The sequence below is a fragment of the Panthera leo genome, chromosome B1 (genome assembly GCF_018350215.1).
Source record: "Panthera leo isolate Ple1 chromosome B1, P.leo_Ple1_pat1.1, whole genome shotgun sequence".
Taxonomy (NCBI): domain Eukaryota; kingdom Metazoa; phylum Chordata; class Mammalia; order Carnivora; family Felidae; genus Panthera; species Panthera leo.
This window is the reverse complement of record NC_056682.1, coordinates 171,577,369-171,591,796: the sequence shown is the minus strand read 5'-3', so window position 1 is coordinate 171,591,796 and position 14,428 is coordinate 171,577,369. Positions and strand designations below refer to the sequence as shown.

General features: G+C 35.6%; 1 protein-coding gene across 2 annotated transcripts in view; it reads right to left on the bottom strand.

The window, feature by feature from the left end:
- Positions 1-14,428, bottom strand: part of PDS5A (PDS5 cohesin associated factor A) — a 136,228-nt gene that overhangs the window by 44,659 nt on the left and 77,141 nt on the right. For both annotated transcript variants that reach the window (XM_042936570.1, XM_042936571.1), the window contains exons 18-19: positions 4,220-4,325; positions 2,359-2,519 (exon numbers count right to left, since the gene is read on the bottom strand). In XM_042936570.1, coding sequence (XP_042792504.1) covers positions 2,359-2,519; positions 4,220-4,325 — 267 coding nt within the window. The remainder of the gene's footprint in view (positions 1-2,358; positions 2,520-4,219; positions 4,326-14,428) is intronic.

The window sequence follows — 14,428 nt, the reverse complement described above, 5'->3', positions numbered from 1 at the left end:
ACAGTCTTAAAGCATTAAATGTTGATATAAGAAAACATTATATGAAGATGTAAGTACCAACCTATAAAAGAACAGGTATACACAGCAAGTAGATAGACAAAATACTCATAAAGAAACATCAAAATGTGGATAATGACTCTTTCTCTCCCTTATATTTCCTAAAGTTTCAGCTTGCTTTTTTTTTTTTTTTTAAAGAAAGAGAGAGAAAATGACAGGGTAGGGCAGAGAGAGAGGGAGAGAGAATCTTAAGCAGGCTCCACACTCAGCACAGAGACCAATGGGAGGCTCCATCTCATGACCCTGAGATCATGACCTGAGCCAAAATCACGAGTTGGATGCTTAAGTGACTGACCACCCAGGTACCCCAAGTTTTAGCTTTTTACAATGAACATTTAAGTATTCTTTTAATCAGAAGAAAAGCTATTTAAGGCAAAAAAAAAAAATTTAAGGAAAGATACTTGTCATACATTTAATGCAGTGGTTCTATTTTATAGATTATAAGGTCAGTGGTATCAAATACAATGATGACAAAAGGTCCTCTCATGAAAATGGGAGGCTAGACATTAAAAGCAATACCCCAGATCCAAGGTCATGCACCTCAACCAAAAAACTGGGATGAATATATGCTAGTCAGTATAAATCTGATTTGACACTTACGAATATGACACATTTCTCTGTGTGCAGATTTAGAATTGTTAAGAGACAGATTTCCATGGCCCAGTAGCCTCCTTAACTGAACACTGTTAAAGTCTTTCTCACAAACTCATTTACCAGAGTAGCAGTTCTTGTAAATAACACAAGTAACAAAGACATAGTGTTGATCAAACTGTTGTTAAATGTGTTACTAATTCTTCTTAGCCTAATGAAATTACACAAAAATCAACTTTAACCTTTTCCCTTGCTTTTCTAGTGTGCTATATAATCCGATGATGTCATCAGGGTTGTTTCTGAGGCTTGCATTGTTTTTGCTCCTCTGCTTTTCAATGATTTTCTCCTTCCTTCCTTATTAGTCTTAAGAACAGTACGTTTTATTCCTTGTGTCCAAAGTTAACTATTTCACCTACCCCCATTTTCCACTGCTTCTGCTGGGATAGAATTCCTTTAAGAAGAAATCCTTTACCTTAAAATAGGTTTTCCTACCTTGAAAAACTCACCAGAAACTTTACCCTAGTGTGTCAATGATTTTTTTCCCCAATGTACAAGTACAAAGATTATGACTTCTAGGCTATAAACACCTTGAGACCAGGGACTAAGTGTGGTAATTCTTTTATATTAGTCAGTACAGTTCTGAGAATGAAGAGAATGTACAATAAAATATTGACTTATTTCTCAAATTAAACTATCAGCTTACAAATTTAATAAAAACTTTAGGAATCAGGGGACGCCTGGGTGGCTCAGTTGGTTAAGCGTCCGACTTTGGCACAGGACATGATCTCACGGTTCGTGGGTTCGACCCTAGTGTTGGGCTCTGTGCTGACAGCTCAGAGCCTGGAGACTGCTTTGGATTCTGTGTCTCCCTCTCTCTCTGCCCCTCCCCTGCTCATGCTTTGTCTCAAAAATAAATAAAACATTAAAAAAACAAAAAACAAAAAACCAAAACTTTAGGAGTCAGTAGTCCTCTTGTCCTATTATTACCCTGTAAGGAAAAACGGTTTGATTTGGATATATCCAGAACTATTTGCATATACCCTGAACATCTGACTCAGCAGCTATCAACAATGTGTTTTTCCTTCAAAAGACATCTCCCACGTTTTTTGTCTAAATATAAACTCTCAGCACAAGTTTGATCCTAAGGCAACCTCTTTATGATGTCGAAGTAAAAATATCAAAATGTATTTCATTCTTATGATGAAAGAGAAAAGGTAATCTTGAGGGAGAGATCAAAATTATAAAACCACCACTGCCAATAACCAGGCAACTAATAAGATATGCTGTTAAACACACTAGTTGATTATCCCATTCTTTGGTGAGACAGGTTAGTAGCAGCTACTGAATTTAAACCAGTTGGAGGGAAGAAAATGTACATAGATAAGGAAGAAACGCTAACCACAAATTTGCTAACCACAAATTCTAAATTCTGTGATAACTTTTGATTATTAATATTAATATTCAAAAATAATCTTGTTATAAACAAAGTTTCAGTTTGTTCCTCTAATTTCTTTCTCAGTTTGTTCTTCTAATAGTAGGGGAGGAGTATAAGGCAGAGAAAGGATAATACAAAGGATACAGAAAAGTTGCTTCTAAGTAAAAGTTGTCTTTCCTCTCCCCTCTCTCCTATCTTCCTACATGAAAAAGAAAAATGACTGGCTCCTACACTTAAAACACTTTTGTGTTTACCATGAGAAAAAATATACTCACGATCGTATCTGGGGTAGGTCTGTTTCTATTTTGTGGCCTGTATTTCTAAAAATTTGTATAGCAGCTTCTGCTACCTTGTCATCTTCCATTCTGAGGCACTGTAACAGGGACTCATATGTCTCTGCAGAGTGGAACGAGGTAGGATGTGTGAAAGACAGAACCTGGAGGAATAGATATAGCTTTAGAAGTACAGACAATGGTTTTCATTCAAAGAAGAAAATTATTTTCTACTATAAATACAATTCAAAATTATGGGCTGCATATGCTAGCTATACAGAATAAAGATTTTATTTCATAGTCTCCTTTGTAATTTGTTGTGTTTAATGACATGTGAAAAGAAATACTGTGCAGTAGACTCCTTATGAGAGTTGATATATAGCCTTTGCCCTATTTTCTTCTTTACCTCTTAGTCTGTTCTGAAACTGGGAATGCAGAAAATGTGGCTCTTTTTTTATGGACTGTGATACTGTGATGTAAACAAAATGTTAACACAGAGCTTTATTTCACTGGCAAAACGATAGTCTAAAAGGAATATTTTAAGTGAAATCCATCACAAAATTCCACTGGTCATAACTATAAACAAAGAAGCCATAACTGTGAACTTTTAGTCACGATTAAAAACATGTACATTATTACTCCTTTATTTATTACTCTAGAAGTCCCAGTCTATCCCTAAGGAATTTATAGCAAGTTGGACATGTCTACGAAATTTACTTTCCATGAAGTGGAAACAACTTAGTTAGCATAATATCAGAGATAAAGGCTACAAGTGGAGAGGTGTGGGTAGGGGATGGAGTATGTAATCTTCATTAACTTACTTAATAAGCATTTATTTAATGGGTTATAAAGTAAAGAGATGGTCTCATTCGGTGAGATTCTTGCTGATAATATTTAGATAGTATGTTGACATGTTAGTAATAGGGTTGATAATATAAAACCTTGTAAATTTTACTTACAGAAAAATGGAGAATCAAATTTGAAAAAATGAATCAAAACTATGAAAAATGCTTATCTTCAAGATTTTACTCTTAAAATTATTTAAAAATATCTCATCATTAAAAATACAAAATCTTTCCATGAAATTAAAGACCATTCCAATACAATCCCATCACTCTCTTTTCTATCTAATGTCCATTGCACTGGTTTGTCTCTTCTCCCTCAGTTCACACATTATAGTTATCTAAATACCTCTTTCCTTCAATTTCCTCTTTACTCCATCTGATGAAAGCTCTGTTAAGTGCCATGCCATAATGAAAGCCAGAAGGAAAGACCCTGATAACACCTTTCTGCTCAAAGAACATTACCAATCTAAAACCAACCCTGTATCCCGTTATTCCCCAAAGCAATCCTTTTTTTTCAGTTAGGCTAGACTCCCAACAATCCCTAAAATATGCCAAGAATTATTCTCTTTCACGATGCTGTGTTACCTTAGATTAAGCCATATCTTGTCCACAAAGTCTTGCCTGATCTGCCTCTAATTGCTCTATTTTCTGAATTCTTTGGCATAATATGAGTAGCAATTGTTTAAAAATTTCCTGATAAGACAGATACTGTCATATAATTCCTGTCAGCAGATGAAAGTTAAGACTAGATCATTTAGAACATACTGTTACAAGCACATGTTGTTAAATACAGGTATGCAAATGAGGAATGAAATAGCAAATCATCAAAACATGATTTTATAATGTAAAACAATTACATTATTGTAATGTGAAAGACATACATTTTTATAAAATATGATTTCTACTACAAATGTTTAATTTTTCAGTTTCCAATGAAATAAAGCCCAATCCTTGCATATCCTTAAGGGAATTGGAATTAAGACTGGAAATTCATGGAGACAGAATTATTTTAAAAGTACCTTAAGAAGTTCAAGTCCTGAACGAATAGCTGTATCTGGACTTACACCCTCCTCTTCATCATCTGCTGTTCCCTCTATTGATTTATTCATCAGTTTTACCAGTGCACTATTAAAATAAGAAAATCTAAATTAGCCACCTTAGTAGATCAGTAATTCCTAACTACATTGTGGTAGAACACATACAGAACCTAAACATTAGCTACAAGTACGTTCCTGGAGGAAAAAATTATTTTGTGACTTAAAAAAAAATGTTTATTTATTTTGAAAAAGAGACCTTGTGCGTGAGTGGGGGAGGGGTAGAGAGAGTAGAGAGAGAGGAAGAGAGAGAATCCAATGGCTCCATCCCACGAACTGCTGAGAGCATTACCCAAGCCGAAATCAAGAGGAGAATGCTTAATGGACTGAGCCACCAGGCAACCCTATTTTGTGACTTTTTAAACTTTGCTCCCAACTTGACAGCTGAGATTTTTACTTTATCTACCCACAACCTTGCCGAAACTCCATGTACAACTCTACTGAAAAACAACAAGATTAAAATTAAATGATATGTACTGGAAAGATAATTTAACATTGATTTCTATATATAAAGAGATTGCTTACAACAATAGAAAAACAATAGATGGCAGTTGCTAAATGAAGAAATGACAATTCACTCAAAGTAAAAAACAAATGCATGGACAAAGGAGTTTAAATTAATCCTTGGTGATTAATTTACTGAATCAGTAATTCTATTCCTAAAGATTTAGAGAAAAGTTCATGAGAAGCATCATGTTATATTCATAAACAGATTCATCAATAAAAAAACATTTAATTGTCCAACATTATGGAATTAGTTTTTCAAACATACCTAACCACCACAAAACAGAACATTACCTGTGAATAAAAATCAGACTATGTAGCAACATGGTACTTTCAATTAATTAAATTAATTAATTAATTAATAAGCAAGGTGAACGCTTTTTAAAAATGTTTCTTTATTCTTGAGAGACAGAGATGGAGTGCAAGTGGGGAAGGGGCACAGAGAGAGGGAGATACAGAGTCGGAAGCAGGCTCCAGGCTTTGAGCTAGCAGCACAGAGCTGGGCATGGGGTTAGAACTCATGAACTGTGAGATCATGACCTGAGCTGAAGTCGGACACGTGCCCGATAGAGCCATCCAGGCGCCCCTGATTTTATTTTTTCAAATGTTTATTTATTTATTTTCAGAGAGAGAGAGAGAGAGCGAGAGAGCGAGCAGGTGAGCGCGTGCACACACAGGAAGGGGCAGAAAGAGAGGGAAACAAAGAATCCCAAGCAGGCTCCATGCTCAGCATGGAGACTGACGCGGGGCTCGAACTCACAAACTGTGAGATCATGACCTGAGCTGAAATCTAAAGTCGGAGGCTTAACTAACTGAGCCACCCAGGCGCCCCAACGTGGTATTATTTTAAGTAAAAACAAATATGATTTTTTTAAATCCTTAATTTAAATTTATTTTAAAGTTTTAATTAGTTAATATACAGTGCAATATTGGTTTTGGAAGCAGAATTCAGTGATTAATTACTTAAGGACAACACTCGGTGCTCATTACAACAAATGCCCTTTTTTTTTAAATTTTTGTTTCCCTTCCCTTATGTTTATCTGTTTTTTAATTTTTTAAAGAATTTTTAAATGTTTATTTAGTTTTTAGAGAAAGACAGAGTGTGAGCAGGAGAGGGACACAGAGAGAGGGAAACACACAATCTGAAGCAAGCCTCGGGCTCTGAGCTGTCAGCATAGAGCTGGACATGGGGCTTGAACTCACAAACTGTGAGATCATGACCTCAGCTGAAGTCGGGACGCTTAACTGACTGAGCCACCCAGGTGCCCCACAACAAATGCCCTTCTTAATACCCATCACCTACCTAGCCCATCCCCCACCCCCCCCCCCCCCCCCATCAACCCTCAGTTTGCTCTCTATCGTTAGGGGTCTCTTGTGGTTTGTTTCCCTTTCTTCTTCTTTTTCTCCCCTTTCCCTATTTTCATTTGTTTTGTTTTTTAAATTCCACATATGAGTGAAATCATATGATATTTGTCTTTTTCTGACTGACTTATTTCACTTAGCATAAAATATTGTAGCTCCATCCATGTTGTTGCAATAGATGTGATTTTTGGTTTTGAGGCTGTTTCCTCATCAGTAAACTGAAAAAAAAACCAACAACCCTTATTTTGGGGGCATTAAATTATTACAGCAAATGACCTAATACATAGCAAATATTTAACAAATGAAAGTTAATCGTAACTGTTTCAGGTTAAAATTTTTCCCTTGGAAAAATACACATATTTTAGTCAAACTATTAAAAAATTTTAAGTATAAAATACATAAGGTACACAGATACATCTTCTATATAATTTAAACCACTTTTAGTACTTTTATTTCCCTTTTAACATCACAAGAATAATTTAAAAACTTCCTCAGTATCTTCAATTGATAAACATTTTTTTAAAAAACAAATTAGGAGTGTATTAAACACTAGCTGGAAATATAATTTATGTATCATATAACTCACCTATTTAAAATGTATAATTCGGTGGTTTTTAGTTTATATTCACAGGGTTGTATAACCATTACCACAATCTAATTTTAGATTTCACCCCATTCCCCAAAAAATCCCTTTTCCAATAGGAGTCACTGCTGTTCACTCGTATCTCCTCTATTCCTAGTCATTTACTAATTTGCCTTCTGTTGCTACACATTTGCCTATTCTGAATATTTCATATAAATAGACTCATATGATATATACGTAGTCTTTTATGAGTGACTCCTTTCACCTAGCAAACTGTTCTTGAGGTTCATCCATGTTGTACTATGTATTAGTATTTCATTTACTTTAATCCTGAATAACCTTCTAGTATATGCATATAAGACAGTTTATCAGTTGATGGACATTTGAGTTTTTTTCTATTTTTTTTCAGCTATTATGAATAATGTTTCTGTAAACATTCATATCCAAGTATGGACATATATTTTCACTTCTCTTGGGCATATATTTGTGAGTGGAGTTGCTGGGTCATATAGTAACTCTGTTTTAACTTTTTTTTATATTTAAAGTTTATTTATTTTGAGAGAGAGAGAGAGTAAGCAGGGGAGGGGGCAGAGAGAGTGAGAGACAGAATCCCAAGCAGCCTCCATGTTGTCAGCACAAAGCACAATGTGGGGCTTGAACTCACAAACTGAGATCATGACCTGAGCTGAGATCATGAGTTGGACACTTCACCGACTGAGTCACCCAGGCACCACAAATGTTTATTTTTGAGAGAGAAAGAGCACAAGTGTGCATGAGTGGGGCAATGTGCACAAGGTGGGCAAAGGCAGACAGAGAGGGGGACAGAAGATCTGAAGTGGGCTCAGCACTGACAGCACAGAGCCTGATGCGGGGTTCAAACTCACAAACTGAGAGATCACAACATGAGCCAAAGTCACACGCTTAACTGACTAAACCACCTAGGCACCCCTCTATGTTTGAACTTACTGAGCAGCTGCCAAACTGTTTTCCAAAGCAGCTTCATCATTTTATATTCCCACCAGCAATATATGAGGGTAATAATTTTTTGACGTCTTCTCCCACTCATCTTTTTTATTATAGCCATACCAGTGGGTATAAAGTGGTGTTTCATTGTGAATATATATATATATATATATATAAATATATAAATATATATATATATATATATATATATATATATATATATAAAAATATTCCCATCTCCACAAAAAATTGCCTTATGCCCCGTGTGGTCAATCTCCTTTTTCCACACTGGCAATCACTGACCTGGTTTCTGTCACTATAATTTTACCTTTTCTAGAATTTCACGTATTTTGCGTCTGACATCTTTTATGTGACATATAATTCTCTTGAGATTTCTCTACATTGTTGCATAGAATCAATAGTTTGTTCCTTTCTATTGCTGAGAAGTATTACATTGTATGGATTTATCACAGTATGTTTATCTAATTACCAACAGATGAACTTTAGAGTATTTCTAGTTTAAAGATATAAATAAAGCTGCTACAAGCAATTAACTTGAAGTCTTTATGGGAATTTAGGTATTCTTTTTTTGTAGGCAAATATCTAGTACTGTCATTCCTGAGTTGTATGGTAATATTATATGTATATTTAATGTTACAACAAACTATCTCCTGTATCACCAACACCTGGTTCAGTCAGTCTGAAATATCATCAATACTTGGTATGGACAGTATCTTTAATTTCAGCCATTCAAATGGGTATGTAGTGGTTTCTCACTGAAATTTGAATTTATATTTCCCTAATGAGTAATAATGTTGGTTGTCTTTTCCTGTGCTTATTTCCTATTTGTATATCTTACTTGGTGAAGTCTGTTCAAATCTGTCCCCTTTTTTTAAACTGGATCATTTATTGAGTAGGATGCTTAACTTAATGAGTTACCCAGGTGCTCCATCATTGTTTATGCTTTTTATGTCCTATTTAAGATATCTTGCTTACCCAGTATTTTGCTCTACAAGTTTTAGCTCTGACATATATTAAAAACAAAAGTTATTTCCAATTTGAGAAGAATATCTGAAGTATGCTTTCTATTTGGACGAAATCCTGTAAAATGATACACGAATTTAACAAGATTACAAATGTGTTTGAAAAAATTTATGAGTGTATCTAATTATTTTTAAGAGGTTATGCATGCATTTATTTAATAAGTATTTACTGACCACCTATTATCTGCCAAGTCTTAGGGTCTATCCTGGAAATACAGTGCAAAACAATACAGTGCATCATCTCTGCCTTCATTATAATGTGGGTGGATCATCATTATGAGTCAATAAGCTGTAAGAGACCCAAGTCTTAAAACCAGGACCGCAGTCCTTTCTCTTATAAAAGTATTTTCGTTTCTAAATTAGAGAAATAATACATACTCCATATGCTTCATAGGGGTATCATGAAGCAAAAGATTATCACCAATTCAAGTGTCTGTTCAAAATTGCTTGGGAAGTCTTCTATGTGTCTCTTTCTCTTTTAATTTGTATAACAACTGTTATAAATCTTCACTATTCTAACTCAGGTCTAAATTCTTCCACTGAGCAGACTACTTATATTACTTTTAACCTGACAGAGAATAAAGGAGGCCATGAGTGAAAACTAATTTTCTATACCCTATCTTCTAAATTCCTCTAATTTGTATCTATCATTTTTTCATATCATGGAGAAGATTTTCTTCTTTCTGCTCTTCTTCTTTAGGGATGTTGCATTATAATTCTACCCCCCTTCCCCCATCTTCAGCCTCTCTTCTTTTCTATTAGCACCTCTCAAAGGTATTTAAATATTCAAAATTTCTTCATTAAAAACAACAAAAGACCCTTCTTCAGGCTTACTCTCTTTCCATTATCTAATTTTTCTCTTTAACATTTTATAGCTAAACTGTCCACAGTGGCTGTCCTACATCCCAATTTACCTCCTAAAGCAGACTTTGGAAGTGTAACAAGTTATTTATCCCTTGGATTTTCTCCTATCTCAAGGCTGCAGAGTGGACCCTATTAGGATCCTGTTGAGCTAAGTCAATCACCTCTGGGCTTGAGCAGTCTTCTCTGCTCAATTTTTATCATTTTCTCTGTGTACCATGATGTGGATGTTGGGAAGGGCTATCTTATGCTCTTCTCAATCCTTGGTAAACTGGGCTTGCCCCTGATACTCCAAAGAAACTATCCTGGCCATAGTGACGTTTTTCCTTTTTCTAAATCCAATGGATGATTTTTAGTATCTATTTTACTTCCGGATAGCATCTGACCTCTCCAACTTTTAGTCCCTCTTTAGCTTCTGTGTTACCACTCTTTCCTGATTTTCCATTTAAAATTTTTTAAAAAATGTTTATCTATTCTTGAGAGAGAGACAGAGACAGAGTGTGAGTTGGGGAGGGTCAGAGAGAGAGGGAGACACAGAATCTGAAGCAGGCTCAGGGTTTTGAGCTGTCAGCACAGAGCCTGACGCGGGGCTCGAACTCACAAACTGTGAGATCATGACCCGAGTTGAAGTCGGACTCTTAACCAATTGAGCCACCCAGGTGCCCCTGATTTTCCACTTTTGACCATGCCTCCTTAAAAACAATTTTTTTTTTTAAATTGAAGAATTGACATACAATCTTATATTAGTTTCAGGGGTAGAGGAGAGTGACTTGATATTTATAAACATGAAATGGTCACAATAAGTCTAGTTACCATCTGTCACCATACTATATTGTCAAATTTTTAAAAAATTTAATGAATTCCTTATCTTGTAGCCAACCTCTTAATTAATTTTCCTTAGGATTCAGTCTTCAACCTTTTTCTTTTAAAATTTTACCCTCTCCCTGAAGGTAAAATTTTACTCCTCTCTCCCACTATTACAATCACTACTTCACTTTCAACCACTATCTATGGATAAATAACTAACTGGAGCACACATATGTGTATTTGTATAAACACAAGTCTGGGGAAAATATACTAAAGAAAAATTGGTTATATTTAGGATGATTTTCTACTATCCTCATTCTTTTCTTCCAAAATCCTTCATTATGGTTAAAGCACATACAACTTTCCAACTACTTCTTAATTGCCTTTGTTTTTGTCTATTTATTCTTCCTAGAATAGCTACTAAAGTTCATTTGGTAGTTACTATGTGCGAGGCACTGTGCTAAGTGTTTTATATATCCATGTTATTTAAGCCTCTCAACAATTCCAGTTGTTATTTTATTGCTGTGTATTGTTATTGTATTGTAAATGTATTATTATCCTTATTTTAAAGGTGAGGAAATTAAAGCTCAGAGTAGCTTAAATAATCTACCCAAGGACACAGGGCTAGTGGCCTGTTCTTCTGCAATCTCCACCTGACTACTCTCCATAATTCCTACTGATCTTTCACTACCCATTTTATGTGTGATCTATTTCAGAACCTGCTCTAATAACAAATTCATCCCACACAATTTGGGTTAAATAACTATCCTTCCCTAGTTACCCAATGTATTTTACAAATTGCTCCATTAAATGTGTGTTAAATGAAGAAACAAACCCTCTATTCACAATAGTCCATAAAGATTTGGTTACACAGAAAGAATATTATATGACATATTTCTCATTAAAATAAACTAGAATTTTGCATGAAAGTAGTCTCTCAGAAACCCTAACCATAAGTTGATTTCTCTGAGCCCAAACATGATGCTACTGAAAAAGCAGTGTTTGGTCTGTTAAGACTGGAGATCAACCACTAGCTTTACTATAATTTACTAAAGTAATGAAACCCTGTGAAGCCTCACGGAGACAAAGAGCAAATGCCATTATATGTATCTTTCAAAGTCAATACGCAAAGGCAGAGCACTATCTACATGTACTATATCCTGATTTACCCCATTAAAATCAAATGGCATAGAGCAAAGGACACTGACATCAAAAATAATAAATGTGTTGGTGGGAATATAAATATATGGTATGGCCACTGTGGAAAATAGTAGGGAGGTTCATCAAAAAATTAAAAACAGAAATATATGGTCCAGTAATTCCACTACTGGGTATTTACCCAAAGAAAATGAAAACACTAATTTGAAAAGATATATGCATCCCTATGTTTACTGCAGCATTTTTTTTTTTTTTCAACTTTTTTTTTTTTTTTATTTATTTTTGGGACAGAGAGAGACAGAGCATGAACAGGGGAGGGGCAGAGAGAGAGGGAGACACAGAATTGGAAACAGGCTCCAGGCTCCGAGCCATCAGCCCAGAGCCTGACGCGGGGCTCGAACTCACAGACCGCGAGATCGTGACCTGGCTGAAGTCGGACGCTTAACCGACTGCGCCACCCAGGCGCCCCTACTGCAGCATTTTTTATAATAGTCAAGACATGGAAGCAACCTAAGTGTCCAATGGCAGATGAACGGATAAAGATGTGGTATGTGTATGTATGTATGTATGTGTACACACAAGAATAATATGCAGCAATAAAAAGGGATGAGGTCTTGTCATTTGCAACCACATGGATGGACCTAGATGATATTATGCTAAATGAAATAAGTCAGAGAAAGACAAGTATGATTTATGATATTTTTGATTTACTCATGTAGAATGTAAAAAAACAAATGAATAAACAAACTAAAAGCAGAATCAGAGCTATAAATACAGAGAACTGATGGCTGCAAGAGGGAAGGGGGATGGGCAAAAGGGGTGAAGAGGAGTGGAAGATATAGGCTTCGAGCTATGGAATACATCATCGGAATAAAAGGTACAGTGCAGGGGATATAATTAATGATATTGTAACAGCGCTGTATGGTGACAGATGATAGTTATATTTGTGGTGAGCCATAGCATATGGTATAGAGATGCCAAATCACTATGCTGTACACCTGAAACTAATTAACATTGTGTCTGAAATATACCCAAATAAAAAAAAATTAAAACAGAGGTGCCTGGGTGGCTCAGTTGGTTAAGTGCCTGACTCTTGATCTCAGCTCAGGTCTTGACTCAGGATCGTGGATTCAAGCCCTGCACTGGGCTCTGCATTGGGTGAAAAGCCAATTAAAAAATAAATAAGTAAAAACAAAAAAATTAAAATAAAATTACTTCCATCCTTTGGAAAAATAAAATAAATCTAGGGTTTTTGTCATTACCCAGCTGTGAACAAACCACTTACTCTCTGAAAACCTTACTTTTCTAAGCTCCAACTCTTAATTTCAGCTCAGGTCATGATCTTGTGGTTGGTGAGTTCGAGCCCCATGTCAAGCTCTCTGCTGTCAGTGCAGAGCCCACTTCGGATCCTCTGTCCTCCTCTCTCTTTGCACCTACCCCACTCACTCACTCTCTCAAAAATAAACAAACATTAAAAAAAAAGAGAAAAAGGTAGACAGACATTGCTGTTATAAGCTGAATTGTGTACCCCCAAATTAAATGTTGGAGTCTAATCTACAGTACCTGATAATGTGAGTATATTTGAAAGTAGGGTCTTAACACAGATAATTAAGGTAAAATGAGGTGAAATGTGTGAGCCATTATTCAATATAATTATTGTTCTTATAGGAAGGGAAGATTAGGACACAGATAAAATAAGACCCTATAAGGAGACAGTGAGAGGAGGCCATCTGCAAGTCAAGAAGAGAGGCTTCAGAAGAAATCAAACTTGATGGCACCTTGATCTTTGACTTGTGACCTCCAGAACTGTGAGAAAAATTAATTTCAGTTGTTAAAGTCACTCAGTCTGTGGTATTTTGTTATGGCAGCCCTAGAAAACCAATACAACTGGCATTTCAATACAACCAAAGCAGTAATTCACATACAGTGAAATAACTAATAGCTAGAATCAGGTCTCCTAATCCAAAGCTATTTAAAAAGAAAACCAATAAAGGTTGCCTGGGTGGCTCAGTTGGTTAAGCATCCGATTCTGGCTCAGGTCATGATCTCGTGGTTCGTGAGTTGGAGCCCCATGTTGGGCTCTGTGCTGACAGCTCGGAGCCTAGGGCTCCGCTTCAGATTCTGTGTCTCCCTCTTTCTCTCAAAAATAAATAAACATTAAAAGAGAGAGAGAGAGAGAGAGAGAGAGAGAGAGAGAGAGAGAACCAATAAAAACAAAAGAAAACAGAGAGAGAGAACCAGTAAGTACTATATAGTGACCCAACATGAAAAGGAAGATATACAGCTTGTCTACAGGAAAAATGATTAGTGCAAGGGAAAAGTATTCACAGAAGTTTACAACAGAAATCATCAGAAACAACTGAAATGCATGAAATTATGGAAAACACTTAATAAAAAACAATAGCTGTTAATGTCTATTGTGCCAGGCTTCTTAGTTTTTACGTTATCTCTAATTCTGACAATCATATGACAAGGAGATGTTATACACATATTAAAGTTAAAAATAAAATTAAGAATTCAGATAGATTACCAGGCTTCTTCAAAGACACAAACTGGTATGTAGCAGACACATGCTGTGACACCAGATTTGTCTAATGGCAACTTGTTCTCTTTTCAAAATACTATTCTGTTTTCACATATCTCAACTGAACAGTGATACAATACATACTACAGGGATGTTGTGTGGCCATCAAAATGGCTAAGAAAACTCAAAGATTGACTGACAGCCTATATAGATTTAAAAATTTCTTCTTTTTCCATTTTTTGCGTTCTAGGGTTTTCTTTGATGAGCACAGATAGGCTAAAAATAAAACACAAGAACTCTAAAAAAATTAAAATCATTGAAGTAAGTCA